The sequence below is a fragment of the Pagrus pagrus genome (genome assembly GCF_965226575.1).
Source record: "Pagrus pagrus genome assembly, chromosome: 23".
Lineage (NCBI taxonomy): Eukaryota > Metazoa > Chordata > Actinopteri > Spariformes > Sparidae > Pagrus > Pagrus pagrus.
This window is the reverse complement of record NC_140205.1, coordinates 16,276,731-16,296,771: the sequence shown is the minus strand read 5'-3', so window position 1 is coordinate 16,296,771 and position 20,041 is coordinate 16,276,731. Positions and strand designations below refer to the sequence as shown.

At 42.3% G+C, this 20,041-nt stretch overlaps 1 protein-coding gene across 1 annotated transcript; it reads left to right on the top strand.

The window, feature by feature from the left end:
- The first annotated feature begins 1,477 nt into the window (after positions 1–1,477).
- Positions 1,478–19,720, top strand: mapk11 (mitogen-activated protein kinase 11). Its single transcript, XM_084345543.1, has 12 exons — positions 1,478–1,743; positions 9,732–9,861; positions 9,972–10,030; positions 10,236–10,347; positions 11,699–11,728; positions 12,406–12,453; positions 12,556–12,670; positions 12,764–12,835; positions 13,233–13,312; positions 13,538–13,616; positions 13,768–13,941; positions 16,411–19,720. The coding sequence occupies exons 1-12, from the start codon at positions 1,631–1,633 to the stop codon at positions 16,482–16,484; spliced, it is 1,086 nt and encodes a 361-aa protein (XP_084201669.1). The 5' UTR covers positions 1,478–1,630; the 3' UTR covers positions 16,485–19,720.
- Positions 19,721–20,041: the final 321 nt, after the last annotated feature.

Genomic DNA, 20,041 nt, shown 5'->3' with positions numbered 1-20,041 from the left:
GTGTACACCAAACATGAAACACACTTAAATAGAATCTGAAGCAAAATAGGAGTATTTAGAGATATGTCACTGAAAGATTGGACAGTTTGGTTACAAACATTGGCGCTGCCTTTGACATCTCTTGCACTAGCAGATGATACCCACCAGATGGCAGTAATGTATTTACACCATTCCCATACTTTATGGTTTAAGGTTTATGTTTTGCTTTCATCATTTTGTTCATAAATTTTAAACATATGTCTACCTGACATTTGTGTTTTTTTTTAAATTGTATACATTTCCTGAATAGGATTCAATCATTTATGTTTATGTTATTTATTTTTGTCACTATTTGAATAAACTACCATATAGTGCAATGTTAATAAATACTACACAATACTACACACATCCTCAACATAAAACACAATGTACCCGTTTGTTTTTGCTTGTTCGTTTAATTGTCTAGTTGAGTCTTCCTGTCTCCAATTTCACACTGTCTTTTTTTCATGTCACTCTTAGTGTACTTCCTATCATTTCTCTCACTTGTCTTGTGTTGCATCACTTCATGAAAAAAAAAGAAATGTCTCATCAGCAGTCCCGCCTTTAATTCTGTGACTTCATGACATCACACTACATCACCATGTCACACATTTGTATAATTCATGCATAGCAGCTAGTTTGGCATGTAAGAATTGATTTTAGCACAGCGGCTCTGTTGTTAGCACCGCTCAGTCATGTGTGAGCTGACCAATCAGAGCAGGCTTGATATTCTGGGCCTTAAAGAGACAGGAGCAAAAACAGAGCGTTTCAAATGATGTCCCTTAAAATAAACACATCTCTTACAAAAACAAACCAAAATTATCAACAGAATGTGAAGAAATAACAGTTTTGACATTATGATATCTTTGTATTGTGTTGCAGAGATATCTACTGAAGTTAGCCCCAGCCCATGCTGTTTCACAGCTCCTGTGCTAGCGGCCTAAACACCAATACATCCCCTGTAATCTGAGCTACCACTCTGGCTAACTGAGCTAACTAGCTAATGGTAGCTAAAGTTAGCAGCAGTGGTTTGTGGTTATTCTGGTGATAATCTGTTTTGACCATGAATTCCACAGGATGCAATTTATTTTATTTTTATTTATTTTATTTTTTTTACATATTTCACCTTTAAGGCAGCAGTAATACAAAAAAATAAAACAAAACAAGGCCTAAGTCATAGTAAAATACTGACAGGGACCATTTCAATGCACAATTTTACTTTAAGACCTAATGTATAAAAAATAAATTACTGAATTAAAAATTAAATAAAAATTAAAATAGGCCTACAATGAGATAAAAATACAAATTCACTGAAGTAGAAGTATGTCATAGTGTGGTATTAATACTTTCATACTTCACTGCTTTTTAACAATGTAGCTACAGGGAGGAGGGGGTGTGTGTGTGTGAGAGAGAGAGACAGTGAGGGGGAGAGAGCTAGGCTGTCACTGGCCGGTGCGGTGTGTGTGTGTGTGTGTGTGTGCAGCAGCAGCAGCAGCAGCTCGGCTCCGGCAGCAGACGGCGGCTCCATCTACCGTCCCCCTCCGATCATCTCCATTCTGCCCCTTCTCCTCCTTCCGCTCGCTGCTCTATCTTCCGCAGCCGGCTCGGCGACATGTCCGCCAGACCAGGATTTTACCGGCAGGAGCTGAACAAGACCGTGTGGGAGGTTCCGGAGCGGTACCAGAACCTGACGCCGGTGGGCTCCGGAGCATACGGCTCGGTGTGGTGAGTGTGTTTGTGTGTGTGTGCGGGGCGGGTGGAGGGGCGAGGCTGCACAGCCACAACATTTACCGTATGTTGGTCATGATGCATCAGCATAGCGATGCGTTCATGTTCGTGTCGGTCAAAGGAGAGCTGCGTGTGGAAACTGATGTTTAGGGTTGTATTGTTGTCATTGTTGCTATTATTACCAGCTTATTATTATTATTATTATTATTATTATTATTATTATTATTACTACTACTACTACTACACCTTTCAGCTTCGTTGTCAATATCACTGGAAAAAAACATAAAATAATGCAATTATTTTATGTTTAAATATCCATATTGAAGTATTTCTTCATGTATACTGTTGTCAGCCACATACTGTAGGTAGACACAGCAGGTCTGCTTGACTTGTTTTTATCCCACAGCCTACTGTCTGCTGTCTATATGTGTGGAGGGGAGTTAAAGAATGAGACAGCATCAGCACAGGAATTTCCCAAATACCCCCCAACCCCCCCTACCTCAGCCCACACACACTAACACACACTCACAGTCTCTATACTCTAATTTGAGGAGCTACCCTGCAGAGGCTGGTGTAGAGGAACGCTTAAAAATGCACATCTGGTACCCGCTGCTCTCCCTGACTAACACAATGCAGGGCTGACACCAGGTGCACGCATCATTTAACATATCCAGAAGCTGCACACAGCCACCCTCCTCTCCGTTAGCCTCCGTCCCACTGTCTGGTCTGGATGCAGACATCTCCAGCGTTGGAACATGCAGTTGCTCAGCCGGTGGGATCCCGTTGCCATGGCGATGTGTCATGGTGATAACCACCTCCGTCAGTCAATATTAATTAAGCTGTAATAGAAGGCTGATGGTTACCTCAGGAAATGCTTGACTGACGGATCCCAGTGGGCTCATCACAGTTTCGAATCACGAGTAAGATGTCAGAGAGGAATTTTACTGGTTTCCAGCTCTGTATCACCACAGTGTTGGTAATCAACTGAACAATGGTAAAGTTACTTTCAGAGGCCAACAAATCTGCCAAATCACGCAAAAATGGTGCATCCTCAGGCGGATTTTAGGGCTGTTGAATCATCTGCAGAATTTACTTCCACGACACGAAGCGTATAGTCAGATCAAGAGGAGGGCGTCTCACCAAACTCCGATCGAACTGTCTGAACCAGACCAGGCAAACCAGAGAAACAGACAGTGAACAGGATGATGGTGGTTCATATTTGATCAGCACTGCCTTGTTTTACAGTTTGATCAGAGCTTGTTCAGCCTCAGTTTTCACAGCACAGAAACAATATGGCAGCCACTTCCGGTTCACAAACTTTCTCTTCTTTTTCGCACCATATTTTTCTGGTGACCAATTAGGTTTGGACCAAATGAGAATACCACAGCCCATTTTTTCCTGTTTTCTCTGGTCATGTAGCAACAATTTCAAAATGATCTTCGTCTTCCCAGCCGTGAAATACTTCTTCAGGCTTTTCTACGAAAGCTTGCATGCTGGCAGTAAGAAGTAATGTTGATATAGTGATATGTATACATTTGATGTATGATATTTGATATGTATTGATATGATGATATCAGTCAAAGATTGATTGTGGCAGGTTTTGCCAAACACTAAACAATGAAGAAACAAAATTAATCGGAAGACGTTCTGTAGTTGTGAAAGAAAGACTTTTTATGCAATCGCATTATGAAATGTAAATTTTGTGAAATCCAATCACCCTCACAGTAAACCTAGTCTTTGCCCACTGATGACACCCCTGACTCGAGCATATGCCCACCGAGCCTTCCCAGACTACCATGAGAAAAAAAAATCAAAATTCATAGGCCAGCTTTGCTACACTGTATGCTCCCCAATCCTGTAAGGCTGAGTCCAAATCCTGTGATGCTTTCTACCAAGAGGATGAGCGAGGCGGAAGATTTAATGTCTCTAAGTCCAAATTTCTCCAGACGGAGCGCTCACTCTGTGCTGTTTAGGAGACAGTCTGGGATAGGATGCTAAGTTCTGATTCATCATTTCTTGTTTGGAGCTTTGTCTGTGTGGGCGAAGAAGAATCCCTAACTGACACTTCAGGCTGAGTTTACTGCTTCGTATTCTCACAGTGTCAGAGCTGTTTGTCCAAGAAGTGCAGGAGAGTGTTTGAGTTATCGTCATAGATTCAGGTCTTGTGCACTGTGTGTCATATTAGGAACTAGCATTTTGGCAGGAAACTGATATGGAGCTCATATGTCGGCCTGTTCAGCCACACCCATCATTGCTACTGCCTGCGTCCACAGAAGGGAGGTTTTATCTAAACAACAGCTGACTTCCTGTCAAGTCAGATGTTAATTAAGACACTGTATGAACACGCAGGAGATGGGATGTGCTTCTCTGTCGGAGCTTCACTTTCCAATTCAGGCTCCCACAGGAGTATTTTGTGCACAAACATCTTGCCAACATGGCAGCTTTTAAAGCTCGGCTCAGAATAGCACAAGAGTAAAAATGTAGATGGATCATGACTTTGCTTTCAGATGTTTGACTCGCCCTCAGAAGTATAAGCACATTGGTATTTTTGGAGCATGAAACTGCCATGGTTGAGGTTTGATTCCCGTTTTGGACTCTCGTGCGGCATGTGAAATGTTATCAAAGCATCCATTCATGGAACATGAAGCTTGCCTTTGTTTACAGAAAATAATTGACATTTGTCACTCATGATCTCTAAAGGTTCGGTTCAGTTGGTGTAAACATAGAATTCATGTCCGTCTATTGTTGGCTATTTACAGCCATTTTCTCACAGAGAAGAGAGATGTCATTTTAACTGAAATAAAACTTATTAAAGAAGACATATTAGGCTCATTTTCAGGTTCATAATTTTACTTTGCGTCACTAGTAGAATACTAGCTTTAAGGCTCAGAAAACAACAGTTTTCTCTGTCTGAAACGCTCTGTTTTAAGCTCCTGTCTCTTTAAGGATCCCCCTTCTGAATACCCACTCTGCTCTGATTGGTCAGCTCACACAGGCCTGAGCCAGCAACGTTAGCAATAACGGAGCAGCTGTGCTAAATCAATTCTTATGTGTTTGACATCCTGGTGTAGTGTGAGGTCACAAAGTCACGGAATTAAAGGCGGGACTGCTGACGAGGCGTTTCAGGAGCAGTGTTTTCTGTGGGAGAGAGGAGCACCAGGACATATATAAAACACAGAGGAAAAAGAAAAAAAACAAAAAAGCAGAATAGGTCTCCTTAAATGATATGTTTTGGCTCGAAACAATGACGGCGTACCAAAAACATCACGTTTAGCTATCGATTTCTATTGTTTATCCATAACTTTGGTGTGTTTAATATGTCTGGAATTACAAGAAGAACTTGAAGCGACAGAAAGAGACAAAGTTTTTCTCCTCCTGTTTTAATCACTGCACCTTCTGAGCTGTTATATTTCTCAGGGCATCACATCGACAGCGTGTAAGTGTGAAAGATGGCGCTGGTGAAGTGCCCAGACTTTACTAAAAACTCTTTCTTAAATTAAACACGCACACACAAAGAACATTCCTCCACACACCACCCTGCATCCCCCTGCATTGTTAATGTTGATCTCGGGCCATTGTCAGTGACTTTCTCATGGTAAAGCTCGATTAGCAATCAGTTGGGGGATGGCGGCTCGGAGTGCGACATCTGTATGCGTGCGTGGCGATGTAGGGGGGTTTGGATCGTCCCACAGTCTACCTCTTGAGATGCACAGTAAAACGGCTCTCATCGTTTATCTCACATAGCGGCGTGTTCTCTTTGTAAAGCCTCTTGAGGCTGCAGACCTGAGGTCAAGGATCCCACAAGATCGCATAATCCATTATAGCTCGAGCTGAGGAACCTATACCCCCATCACCCACGGGAGAAGGGGATCCTAATGACACAGAAATAGAACTTAGAAAGAGAATACTGGAGTAGTTACAAGGGAGTATATGAAGGAATGAGATTTAAGAGCTGCAAAGCACAACCACCAGAGAGAGAGAGAGAGAGGGGGGCATCATAAATACAGAGCTGATTGAATAATTTAACATGCAGTGCCTCTTGAATTTTGATAAGTCATGAGACAAAAAGTTTGGAGGACTGTACGCAGTCATATCTCTCTCCTAATCCACACTCATTGTCTTCTCATCTTCATCATCCCATTGAATATTCTCTTTTCTGCTTCTGTTCTTGAGACCGAAATTGTGCCAATTTTTGGGCCGGGCGAGACTGAATGTCAGGAGGGAATATGCACTAAGACGATCAAGGCTGCTTTCATCTCATATCAGCATATGTAACATCTGTTCAGCGAACCAGAACTCTGGCGCGAAGCCTCTCATTTGGTTAACTATGAATAAAACATGACTGCCTAATTTTCACCTGTCAAAATTGTTATGTCTCAGCTTGTCGGTTGGTTGATTGGAAATATGATGAACGGAGCCGAAAAACGAGATTGGGGTTCTGATTTGTTGCTCATCCTGTTTGGGTAGATGGACGGTTATTGAGCGACTGCGGTGCAATTTAAAAGACATGGCTGCGCGCATGCTTAATGATAGTGTATGTGTGTGAGCAAGCGAGGGTATGTGTGTGTATATCTGGAGGAATTCAGATTCAGATGAGAAATTGATGCGACGCAGCCAGTTAGCATAGTTAGCATTAACGACTTTAACGACAAAATCTGACAAAGTCACTGAGTCTGGACAAGAAAGAGTCCCACATGTCACTCTGTGACCCACATATTGTAATTTTGACACATCTTTTTCATATAAATTAAGTAAACGAGACATAGTTAGTGAGTTGAAGAGTTGCTGAGAGGGTGATTTTGCTACCTTCGGGCAGAGCTACGTTAGCTCTTCCCCTGTTTCCAGACTTTAGGCTAAGCTAAGATGAATAGCTGCCGGCTGTGACTTAAAGGTGTTATTGATAACATTCAGCCTCTAAACGTTAACATTGCTAATGCTAGCTAGCTAACGTTGGGGCAATACAGTATGCTGGGCACAGTCTGTGGAAATCAGCCATTCTTACATTTTTTTCCCACAAACTCGCAACTACGAAGACTGTTAATCACTGATGAAACAAAAAATAATGTTTTTGAGGAAAACAGATACCTTTATTCTGCACCTTTCTCCACGCTCCGTAAATGCATGTGTTGCATTGGAAGCCTGTTGTAAGTTTATGTTAGTGGACCCCCAAGTCCTTCACAAAGAAATCCACAGTCCAGCAGCATTAAAACAACGTAACCAAATCATCCACAAGCTTGTATAGGTAACAGAGAGAGACGGGGAAGGTCTCATTTTTCAAGTCACATCACAAGCCGATCGCATATGGCCAATAAATTAAACGGATGCATGAAAGTATGAAAAGAATTGCTCCAAATTGTTGCACAGAGCCCCTTTAATATTCAGCATACACATGTAAAAAAAAATATCGTCCCATTAAATTAGAGTGTTTCCTCAAATGCATGAAATTGGCTGCAGTTTGGGATGCAAGGAATGAACTCGGTAGATTATAATTTCCCTGGTCCCCTCCTCCCATGTCAAATATATGCTAATCATATAGGTTTTTCCTTCTAATTTAATGAGAATGAATCACATTAACTGATAAGATGAGAAAATATGCATGAAACCACTTTTCCTTTGTGGATAAACAGTGTACTTGAATCATCTCACGTTGGATATCAGCTGCCCCCTCCCCCTCTTCCTTTTTGAAACCGGAGGAGCATTAAGTACTTTGATATAAAAAAAAAAAGAAAACAATACCGAGACAAGAGAAGAGGAGAGAAATCGATGCTCGGTCGGGCTGTGTGTGTGTGTGTGTGTGTGTGTGTGTGTGCTGACAGCAGCGCAGTCCGACCCATGTATGGAAGATGGCAGGGAGGGAAGGTATGTGAGAGGCCTGGTTCATGTCAGAGATGGAGGGGACCGGCTGCTGTCCTGGATGAAGCTCGGCAGGGACATCCGGACTGGCAGCAGGAGTCAAGACGCATGGATGCACTCAGCTGTGCAGGAGAGTAGTTTACTCATGCATGTGAACATTACAGGTCACCATGAAGTGATACAGTATTATTTACACTGAGCTTCATACTGTGGACAAACAGGAGACACGCATCATTTGGTGGGCACTTCTGGTCTGTTTCAGGATAAAGCATAACTGCTGTGAGCTGCAGGTTTCCAGGAAAAAAAGAAATGACAGGAATTGATGGTTACACAGGCTCCCTCCATGGATAGATTGGATACATTTTAGAAAGAAGAGAGAAGATGGTGTTCGCGAAAAAGCCCCAATGAAATGCAGTCAGACCAGAAACTGTTTCTGCAAAATGGTCGCAGGCTGCCAAGGCTACGCTGTGTGCCTTCATCGTGTCCTTGTATAGGCTACTGCAAAGGACGCATTCAGAATGAGATCATGAAGATGTCAGAACTTAAAGGGATAGTGGGAAATACGCGTTTCACTGTGTGTGAGATAAGAAGACTGATACCACTCTCATATGTGCATGTTAAATATATAATAAGATACTGCCAAGAGATGGTTAGCATACGTTAGAATACAGACTGGAAACAGAGGGAAACAGCTAGCATAGCTGTCCGAAGGCTAAAAAAAGACAATTGTGTTGTCCTTTAAGGTCAGTGTGTTTATTCAGTCGTGAAAATGAAGAGTTTGTTTAGTTGTTTTTTTTTTTTCACACAGTAAAGAAGTTCTTGTTATTGCCTCAGTATTCTGTGTCACTTTCTCCACCCTCACCCAGAACTGACGGCTCAATATGACAGCTCTTGTATTCTGCTGCAGATTCCGCTGCCCCCAAAAAGATCTTTTAAGTAAACGATGACACGGCACATTGTGGTTTCAACAGAAGTTCACCTCATTACTGCAGAAATTCCTGAAATGAACACACATCAGAAAAACGTCAAGTGTGTGCAAGAGGGGATTTTTTTTCGGTTAAGTAAACAGGAATTAGTCAGAAAAACAGATGGTATACGGCACATGACAGAGCGTTAACCATACATCGAGGCAGTCGGCTCTACATGTAAAGGACAGAGTGATTCTTCCTTCAAATGGCCTTTTTCCAGTGTTTCACTTCTTCCTTCTTGCTCTGTCACTGCAGTGCTGTGCAGCATTTCTCAATTCTCACCCCTTTCCTTCCTGTTTGTCTGTTCCGCTCTCTGATGCCTGTAGTATTAGTATTATTATGGCTGCGAGTGTTGAAAAGCTGGCAGGACTGAAAAGACATCGGCACCACAAAGGCAGCGGAATGAGCGGCAGCAGGGCTCGGGCGCTCGATATGTGGAATGGCATTTACATTTCAAAAGAGGCAGACTAAATAAACCACGGCACTTTTACAATATCTGACACGCTCACTTCTCTTGTTCCACCACATCCTCTGTCACCATCTCCTACTCTCTCTGCATCCGTCTGTCATTCTCTGATTCTATACATAGACGTACTCTCAAGAGTCTAAAGCTGATATCAGGTTTGACATTTTGGGAGTAATAGGGGATAAAGGGTGGACAGCAGCTAGTTTGGCTTCGTCCAAAAGTAACAAAGGCTAATCTGCCAAACACCACTTGTGAGACCCAGTAATTAACATGCTCCATTTTGATTGTTTAGTTTCTTTAAAAAAATAAATGTTAAAATAACATTTTTTCACCAGGAGACAATGTGCTGGATTTAAATGTAGCCTAGCTTAGCATGATGACAGGAAGCGGGGAACAGCTCGGCTAGCTGCGTCAGAAAGTTACAAAATCAGAGGAAGTAACTGTAACAAATGTGTTTTAGTACAGATTACACAAAGGAGATAGGGGAAATTGGTGAGTAAGCATTAACCATGTACATAAACCTGCTGTTTTGGGTTTGTTTTTTATTGAATTTGCATTTTTATGTCCATTTACAATAAAAGCCATATGGTTTTAAATAAAAAAAGAAACTCAACTTCGGGAAGTCATCATATCAATGACACTAGCTTTAGCAAACAACAAGTTTTAATGGATTATTTCTCTCGCTGTTCTTTCTCCAGCTCGGCCTATGATGTGGTCCTACGACAGAAGGTTGCAGTGAAGAAACTGTCCAGGCCTTTTCAGTCTCTGATCCACAGCCGGCGCTCCTACCGGGAACTCAGGCTGCTCAAGCACATGAAACATGAGAATGTGAGTGCTCCTCATGATAGTACCCAGAGACAGACAGACAGACGCAGCTCCCTGCGTGCTTCCGCTCTGTTATTGATCAGCTCTGCTTGTCTCGTCTCTTGCCCCTGCAGGTAATAGGACTGCTGGACGTCTTCACACCTGCTGCAGCGTTAGAGGACTTCAATGAACTGTAAATCCTTTTTCCTACAAGCTACACAGCTGTCCACGTTTCATAAAAAATACACAAAGATTCTGTGATCAGAGGGCAGGGTGGTGGAGGTGGAGGTTATCCTAGGGGGATTACAGGCTCGCAATAAATGACGGTTGCCATGGCAGCATCACTATGTTCGTCCCCGACCCCCCATTCACTCGTACGCTCTCCCCCTTTTCCACAGCTACCTGGTGACTAACCTGATGGGCGCAGACCTCAATAACATCGTTAAATTTCAGAGGTTGTCAGACGAGCACGTGCAGTTCTTAATTTACCAGCTTCTCCGTGGCCTCAAGGTACCTGCATAATGACACACCTGCTGTATGCCGTACTGAATGCTGCATGAATAATACATGTGTTATACTGGATATATGCAGATATCGTTTCAGTGGTTCCATGTCGGTTTTTGTCTCATGTTCCCCCCACAGCCCTGCAACCGTGAACTCCATTACAATTGAACTGTACATATTTAGGTTGCTATGCTCAAGTCTGATTTGATACTATTAACTTAAAGTAGCAGAATTTGGTCATTTACACCATTTATCTGTTATTTCAGCCACCTTATTCAACCATCCATCCATTACTTTCAGTTACATAATTCAACTATAATTTAAAAGTAAAGTATAAAATTATTTATAACCATTAAATCCTTTTATTTTAAGCTAACGGTCTCAACTATCTCTCAAAGGGGCAATTTGTAAGATATGGTCAGAAAATGTAATTCAACAAATTAAAAAAATTAACTAACATTATGTGACTGGTCAAAGCCGCTGTAAATCACCTCCATACTGTTGCCCCCGTCTTCAAACTCGCATCTCTTGGTCTGACAGGCTATGTTCAGTCCCAGTCTGGTGTCCAGCTGTGTTCACTGGAAGCCCTGTTTAGCTGACCCCCCCATGGCTCCCTTGTCTGGTCGTGGTTCGACTAGACATCTGTCAGATAATAACAGCTAATTGAGCTACTTGCTAACAGCAGCTAGTCGCAATAGCCAAAGATAGCTACAGCAAAGAGTAAAGAGAGCAGCAGTTAGCGGTTATGCTGCTCCCTACTGTAGTTTTGAAACTACCTTAAAATTCTGGCCATTTCCTTCAAAATACACCTTAAACTATTTTAATTAAGTAAACTATCTATTAGTTTTAGCTAACTATGATAACTGTTTATCCTTTAAGTCGTTAATTCAACCATGAATCCAGTACTTCCCTCTGTTTCCATCCTACCTCAACTGTTACTGTCGCTTGCTAACTAGTTTTCACACAGTAACAGGTGTTACATCTGACCTTTTCGTGGTTTAGAAATTTGTTGTGAACTGGGGTCACCTGTCAGCAGTCTTTCTGTCAGAAATATGAACCCACAGTCTGTGTTGCAGCAACACTCCTAATATTTATCCTAAGCTTGACATCCTGTTATTCTTCATGAATTCTGCCCAAAGCCTGCGTGCAAACACTGAGTCAGTCCAGCAGCCAGCAGGGCCGGCTGTTCAGCCTTCCCGGTTACCATGAGGCAGACAAAAGCAGTCCCCCTTTAGATGGGGGGCTATATGGTGAACTGCACTGTTGACCCCTGTCTCCCCTTATGTCCTCTCTCTCTCTCCCCGCCCCCCTCTCTCCTCCCCCATCCTCCGGCCCCACCCCGCCGCCTGTCGAACAGTACATCCATTCAGCGGGATTGATCCACAGAGTGAGTGCCTCCTTGTTGCCCTTCTTGTCATTTTTGACCATCAAGTTTGAGAAAGCATAAAAGCACTTGCCTGCTTTCAGAGAAAAATAAACCCATTTTAACTTCTCAACACAGATTTCCCTTTATATTTCCCTTAAAATAGCACTTTACTGTCTGATAGTACCATCATCAAAGATATGGGATGTTTACACAGTGAAATTCTCAAGCCCAGTGCTGCATGTTTTACATGTCTGCACCATTCATTCAAACCAAAGTATTCTGGATGTCTTTTTGTGCGATCTTGTTCACCTTCACACAGCTCAGTAGGACATTTTTGGAGACCATTTTTTGGGAAACTCCACTAGATGAAGTTATGTATGTTGGAACGCTGTTGGGCTGCAGAGCATACTTGAATTTCAGTCTTTGAAAATGGATGTTAGCTTTTTTAAGAGAAGAAGAGTATCTATTTTTTATGGTCCTTCGAGGTTGTTAAAGTTGGGTGAAATCCAATCCAGTGAATATTTAATAACTGGCTACAAATAGAAAAGTCGATCAGCGACTTGAACTTGATTGTGCAGTAGTGTTAAATAAACAGGAAAGGCTGAGCTGTTTTATATTCATATCTGTCCCTCTATCTGCAGATACTTTCTTTATTCTAACCACGTTTCTCTCCTCCTCTGCTTTACTATCTTTGCCAGGACCTCAAGCCGAGCAACGTGGCAGTAAATGAGGACTGTGAGCTGAGGGTGAGACTGATGTTCAGATTGAAGTTTAAACCAGCGTACAGATCCTTCACTCAATCCTGTTAGCTCCATCAATTACAAAAAAACTGCCTTCCTGTCCTGCAGATACTTGACTTTGGATTGGCCAGACAGACGGACGACGAGATGACAGGGTACGTGGCGACACGCTGGTACAGAGCGCCCGAGATCATGCTGAACTGGATGCACTATAATCAGAACGGTGAGACACCATCACACTACAGACATTTAATAAGCTTTTTTTACCCGGAAGCACATGAAATGTAACTTAAACTCTGTTGTTTTTCTCTTCCAGTTGATATTTGGTCAGTGGGATGCATTATGGGAGAGCTCCTGAAGGGAAAAGTCCTATTTCCTGGCACTGACTGTATCCTTTTTATCAGTCTGGCAAGAGCCCGCTGCAATTTGCAACCTCTTTTCCCTCTTAGCGTCAACCTCCCATTACCTCCGTAAAGTGCCCTGTGGATGCAGACCTCTTGTGGATTTGCATTACAATCCGAGGCCTTTCTGGAGGGGAGGCGCATCAACAGAGGGAAGTGGGGAATGAATGGGAGCGATGACAAAAGGCTGAATTATCTAGGTTGTTGTGTTCGGTATCTAAGTGCAGAGCTAAAACAAATTTGATTTACTGATCTTTGTGTGTCGGGGGACTTGCTGTCTACAAAATAACTTTTGACCTTCAGCTTCATAGTTTCGAGTCTGAGTTGATTAACTATGTGCCAGGATGTCAAATCTGAACCGCCCTTAACTCCTCCTGCTCGAAGATATTGACCAGCTGAAGAGAATCATGGAGGTTGTTGGGACTCCGACACCGGATCTGTTGAAGAAGATCTGCTCCGAACATGTGAGGATGTTTGGTTTAAAGAGAAAAAGACTGTACACTTACACACACTGTAATGTTGCTGCCACTGGCACAGGCAACCTAATTGATTGGTTCATTCCATTAACATGGCTGTTGATTGAATAGTCAATATGTGCGAGTGTTGGGGTGATTGATCGCTAACTGTTGGACACTAAATGATCCATATTGTCACATGCCACGAGTTGAACGTTGGTTTGTATTTTGCAGGCGCAGAAGTACATCCAGTCTCTGCCCTTCATGCCCCAGCAGGACCTGGAAAAGATCTTCCGAGGAGCAAATCCACTAGGTGGGCGATGCACGATTGCATTATCAACATCGCAAATTCAATTGCAAGGCTTCGGGGAGGCTGCTAAAGCTCAAGTTGCTCCCTCCGTATTGTAAATGAGAAAATTCAGTTACACACATCCTTCACCTCCGTCTGTTTCCGTCTCTGTTAGCTGTGGATCTACTGAAGCGTATGCTGGTTCTGGACTGTGACGGGAGGATCTCGGCCAGCGAGGCTCTGTCCCACCCCTACTTCTCACAGTACCACGATCCGGACGACGAGCCGGAGGCCCCGCCTTACGATCAGACACTGGAGAGTAAAGACCGGACTCTAGAGGAGTGGAAAGGTAAACTGTCATTTGAAAAGGAGCACAATAGATGATTTCCACTGAGACTCGATGTGTTTGCAGCGTATCCATGGCATTATAGAAATGTCCAGATGTTCTTTACTTCTCAGTTTCTGTCAAATGAATGCTCTCACTTCCTTTTGCAAACAATTTTAGAAGGGCATATTTGATTCGCAGATGAGGAAGTCGCTCATGTTGATACCACAGATCCAAAGTGAGCTTCAGACTGCAGAGCTTTTACTTTGCGGATTATGCAACGATGAGTTTAAACTGGGATGTTTGTCGAGGGGAATGCTGACTACACGGTCAAAGTACTACGGGTTTTGAAATATTTACAGATGCCATTTGTACCGTGATAAATGTGATTACGTTTCATTTCAGAGGGGAGTTTTATGGTTTGTGAAATGCCCCAGAGCTGATGTGAGTCATGGCGGATCATTCTGTGCATTCTGATGTGAAGTTTCTTTGATAGACCAGCTGAACCAGCACAATTATAATGGCACTGAATAAAAGCTTGTGCCAGAGGACTCTTGGTGTTTATGTCAAGTAAACTGTTGTGACAAGGTGACTTCGAACATTTACATCTACTTTACTCAAGTACAACTTTACTTGTATTTTACTTGAGCATTTAAATTTTCTGAGAGAGCGTCTCTCATAAGATCGACCACAAATATCATCCCTGCACGGTCTAAACAGTAGCGTTTCATTAACTCACTGTCATTCAGTGTTTAGAGAATATTTCTCCTTCCTCTTTGTCTTCCCACCATTTTCTCCTCAGCTTAAGAAACTCCTAAAACTTCCTCCTCCCTACTCATAATAGATTTTCCCCTCAGGAGCTCTCTTAAGAACATTTGCTTTTGTAGCCGGTCTGGCCTGACACTCTGGTTTTCTACGGGCTCTGCGTTGTGTTTGTGGATGATGGAGAATAAGACGAGGACAATTTCTGCCTTGCTGACCGGGAGGGTTTATTCTGTGTGAAACACATCAAAATGAGTACAGCAACTTCCTTTACAGCTTTCCATAAAGCACACCTTTAAAAACAAGAGATCACAGCAACCTGCATGAGAAACTGCCGTGATGCCACTTTAGGTTAACTTAGCATGCTACAGAAAAGTGCTGCACACTCCGAAATGATGACAATAAATGTGTGACCTCTATCAAGTAAGATTTGCACGTCTGTGTAGTGTTTTTTTACCACATTTTAACACGCTACAGGTGGGAACACTCGTAACTCTTACCTCTCCTCACGGGGTCCGGAAACCGAGTGAGGAGAACAGCGCGAACCTACAGGAAGTGACATCACAGAGATGTCAAAGGTCATGCGGCCGAATACAATTTACCAAAATGAATTAAATTATATTAAATTTCCAAAATAAAAGCTCCCCAAAATAGACAGAATTGGATGTGAACACATTAAAAGAAACACCAACAAAATATGAACAAACATGGGAAAAATGGATTTGGTGAAATATAAACCTTCTACATTTATACATGGGTCACACTTTACAAGGATTAAGTCTTGTTATTACTTCTATATAGGTTCCATGGTGTAATGGTTAGCACTCTGGACTTTGAATCCAGTGATCCGAGTTCAAATCTCGGTGGAACCTGGTTTATAGTAGGTGAGACAGAAAACAGTGCAGGTGGTAGAGCTGTTGTCTTTTTATCAGAAGGTTGCTGGTTCAATTCCCCTGGTCTTCATGTCGAAGTGTCCTTGGGTAAGATACTGATCCGGATGTGCTGGTCGGCACCTTGCATAGCAGCCACCGCCATCAGTGTACGTATGAACACTATAAGTCGCTTTGGACAAAAGCGACTGCTAAATGTAAGGAAAATGTCATAATGATAAGAGCAAGTCTTAGTCCTAGGTCTAGTACTAGATGTGATAATTGGCCAGGTCTAAAATGCCAAGTATACAGTTTATAAAATAAATGTAATTTACTTTTACTTGTACGTTTGATACTTAAGTACATTTCATACTTTAAGACTTGTACTCAAGTACTATTCGTATGGCTGACTTTCACTTTCACCAAAGAGATATTTTTACCGGGTATTTTTACTTTTACTTAAGTTTGACTTTTGGGTACTTTTTACAACACTGATTTCAAGGAAGTGTTTCATACCACTTCATTAAAGGGGCACCTTGTAGTTTTTGAGAAGAAGGTCAAACTCAGAATTTTGATATTGACAACATTAATATTAATACAAACTCAGAAACACCAGAACACTGAAGCTAGAAAGGTGGCAGGGTCCGCCACATAGAAACAAAGTGAAACCGTATGAAACTGTGTTGTCCTTTAAGGTCAGTTTGTTTATACAGTTTATTTCCGCATTGATTAAAATTGATTCCCCAAAACTACACAGTGCACCTTTAAGTTTTGTCACTAAAAGCAGTTTAAAAATATTCCTCACCGTCTCTTTACAAGGCTCACACCTTTCTTTTCCCTTCTCTCTCATGTATGTCAATAGAGTTGGTATTCGAAGAGGCCAACAGCTTCAAGGCATCCGGCAAGAAGACTGATAGCCTTCAGGTGGAGCAGTAATCCTCTCTCTGCTCCGCCAACTGAAGAAGGACCACGTACTCAATGAGTGGGAGAAGGACTGTGGGAGAGAACTCTGCCTCCCCTCTGCTCGGTGTGACTGTGTCTGATTGCCTGTCATGAGTTTATTTGAGCAGCAGGGCAGGACGGTCCCCACGGGGATTGGATGCACACATTGCAAATACAGGGAGAATTTTTAGGATCTGATAGACGGAGCTTTCCATCCAGAAAAGTTGCTTCCTCTTATGTTTCTGCTCAATGAGGGTAAAAAAAGGAGGAACCAGTCACTGTGGCTACGTCAGGGATCGCAGAGGACGTGTGGATTCATACGGGGGAGCAACTTTGGGGAACCGAACTGTGTTTACAGACTGATAGAAGGTTTATCGAAGGATGAAAAAAAATGCACACTAGGATTTCCAAAGCGACGACCGAGCGCCGTCTGGCCCCTCATCATGACAAACGCCATGAGCAGTCAGTGCTTTCATATATGGGATTCATGTTTAAAGGCTTGCAGCAGCGCCACGTCATGCCACATAACAGCTTAGCATCTCGCCTGCATACTACTGCATGATTTATGTGCATTTTATTATTACAGACTATTACTGGTGCTGTATTATAAACCATTAGGACGGCTTATTGCATCTGCCACACAGCTGTAAAAACCAGCCTGCGGGTCAGACAGCGGTGTTACCAGGAAGTGTGACCAACTTTCAAGCCTGTTTTAGCTCTATAATTTCCGCACAGTGAAATAAAAAGCAAACAATAAACTACTGCTCTTCCTCAGATGAATGAAAGTCATCCTCACTCGCTTATAGGATAGTAAACACCAACTGTGCTATTAATTAGCAAGGTAATTAATATATGCCAAAGCTGCAGCGGAGAGACTGTGTCGCAGGTCTGTGTTTACAGTGTGACCTTGCCTCTCATATACAATTTCCACTGATGGCTATTTTTCTGATCACCTGTTGGCTTTGGCAGAGCTCCACCAGGTTTCCATAGTTCTCTGCTGAGTCTTTTACAGCCCCCTGTTTGTGTTTACCATAATTAAGATTAGGGGCATTTTGTAAACTGTTAGAAGCAGTTCCCAGGCAGTGTGTGCTGGATAATAATGTATTACCCAACTAGTAGCTCCATGCAAGCAGCGACTGGTCAAACGCTCCAGGCTGATGATTCCTATAACGCAGCCATATTTGGCTGCTCGTGGCAACCAGGGAGCTCATTAGTGATCTTTCATGCTTTTTCAGTGTTATAAACCAGATTGAACGCGCTCATTAGCGTAAGTATCAAAGCGTTGCGGCTGTGCTTTACCCCGATTGTAGGCATTTCAATAACGCTGCAGTTTATAGCTCATTGCGATAGTATTATACCCATCCTGATGAAGGCCTTCACAGGTAACATTTGTATAAGCAGCATGAGCTCAGTGCATATGCAGATTCTTACATGAAATGGCCGACTTCCTCACTGTTATTGCGTCACTGCTCTTGCAGCAGACCCAAGTCTTTGTTCTACAAATGTCTTGCTGAGGTAGTAATAATCTGGTTGCGTTAAACCACAGTGTGAAGAGCCAACAAAACCACAGGTTCCCTAGCTTAGTACTGAAGTTCGGTGAAAATGTCAAAAGGTGAAAGACAAAGGTGATGTGAAATCTAGTATTTTACAGATTTACTGTATATCTGACAGCTGAGCTGACAGATCAGTTATTTTACTCTGTGTACTATCTGGATACAACTTGGATCCTAATGGCAGGTGTAACGCAGATGTCTGTTTTCTAGTTAGTTATTTAAATTAAAGGATAAGTTCACCCAAAAATGAAAATTCAGCCATTATCTACTCTCCCATGCTGATAGAAAGCCGGGTGAAGTTGCGTAGAAAGAAACATCGCTGGATTTTCACAGCAAAACAGCGTTGCAGCATTCTCCTAAACAACTAAAGTCAATGGGGACTTGTTTTAAAACGTAGAAAAACAACAGAAAAAAAATGTAAAATGGCTCCATACAGCTTGTCCTGTCTCCAGAAGCCCCAAGATCTCAAATTGATTTGGAAAGATGTTATCAACACCCTCAATGTGCGCTCAAGTTTGTGCACCCACTTCAAACAGGGTCTGAGCTAACGCTTTTAGCTTAGAAGCTACAGTGAAGAATTTAAAAAAGGTAGTAAATAACGTCTTTCAAAATCAGTTTGGGCTCTTGGGGCTCCCGCAGACTTGGATAACATGGGACCAGCTGGATGGAGCCATTTAATGTTTTTTCAGTTGTTTTTTTTACATTTAAAACAAGTCCCCATCTACTTCAGTTGTTTATGAGTAGATAATGACTGAGTTTTCATTTTTGGGTGAACTTAGCCTTTAACTGACCTTCTACTGCTCCAAGTAGCCGTACTAGGTGCTCTTTAGGCTAGCGAGTGTGCTGCAAGCTACCTTTGACGTTAACCTGGCTAGCTAGGTTAGCTGGTTAGATGAACAACAGAATAAAAAGTAAAGTTAAGGGACTTTCAGTTGGAGTTGAATGAGAAATGCAAGTTGTATATTAATGAGTGATGTTTTCGAGGTTAGTTAGTCTCTCTGACTTCACACCAAGTAGCAGCACAAGTAGCTCTTTACGTTAGCTAAAGAGCTTTAAGCTAGCTCTGATTTTAGGGTTAAAATCAGTTGTGTTAATGTTCCTTCTCTGTTATGCAGGTTAAACTGTAGTTTCTTGGCTTCGTCCACGCAAGTTTAACTCAGCCAATGAGATTATTTCTGCCAAAATATCAATTTACCATTTTTGAGGAGCACAAGAAGGAAACTTCCTCTAAACTACAGTATATATATATTTTTTCCTGTAATGGTACACACTGGAGTGCTACATGTCGCCTTTTGTGCAAGTCGTCCATTAACACTGGATGCAAAATGTTGAATTTACAGTCCAAATGAATCGAATCTGTCTCAGTCAAAGCGTGTACGAGCTCTGAATGTTCAAGTGTTTTGTGCTTATGTGGATGTCGTACAGTATATGTGGTGGAAATGAATAGCAAACTGCAAAATCGAATGTATATGTATGCTGTATGTATGTATGCTATAAGTTAGACGTGTTTTATGAAGATGTCACATGCCACCACGTGTGTGTCAACAGTGTGAAATCATTAAGCAGAATGTCGACTCTCAGTTTTTAAAATGATTCAGATGATTTTTCTCATTCTTCAACGGGTAACATGACTTTGCGAGTCTTGGCTTCAGCAGAATAAACGTCATCATTTCTGTTTGTATGTTTCTTATTCTGTGCAGCATTCAGACACATAGCAGACACCCTTGTCTAAGTACTCCACCTCTATGGCAACAGTTTGGGAAAGGTTAACCGTTATCCAAGTTTGGTGAGGAGGAATTGGCCTTCATCGAGCCCTGAACTCAACCCCATCCAGCACCACTGAGATGAACTGGAACTTCAACCCAGGGCCCGGCCTTCAGTAGCTACATGCATTAATATGGCTGAAAGGGAGCAGCAGCAGTCAGACACCAACATCTTGTGGAAATTCCTCCTGAAAGACTGGACTTTGGTTGTTCTCATATGGAATAGGATAGAATA

Coding starts and splice junctions, on each gene's coding strand:
- mapk11 (XM_084345543.1), top strand. CDS start 1,631: ATGTCCGCCAGACCAGGATTTTACCGGCAGGAGCTGAACAAGACCGTG. Junction 12,454..12,555: donor ATGAGGACTGTGAGCTGAGG/GTGAGACTGATG, acceptor CCTGTCCTGCAG/ATACTTGACTTTGGATTGGC. Junction 13,617..13,767: donor CCGAGGAGCAAATCCACTAG/GTGGGCGATGCA, acceptor CGTCTCTGTTAG/CTGTGGATCTACTGAAGCGT.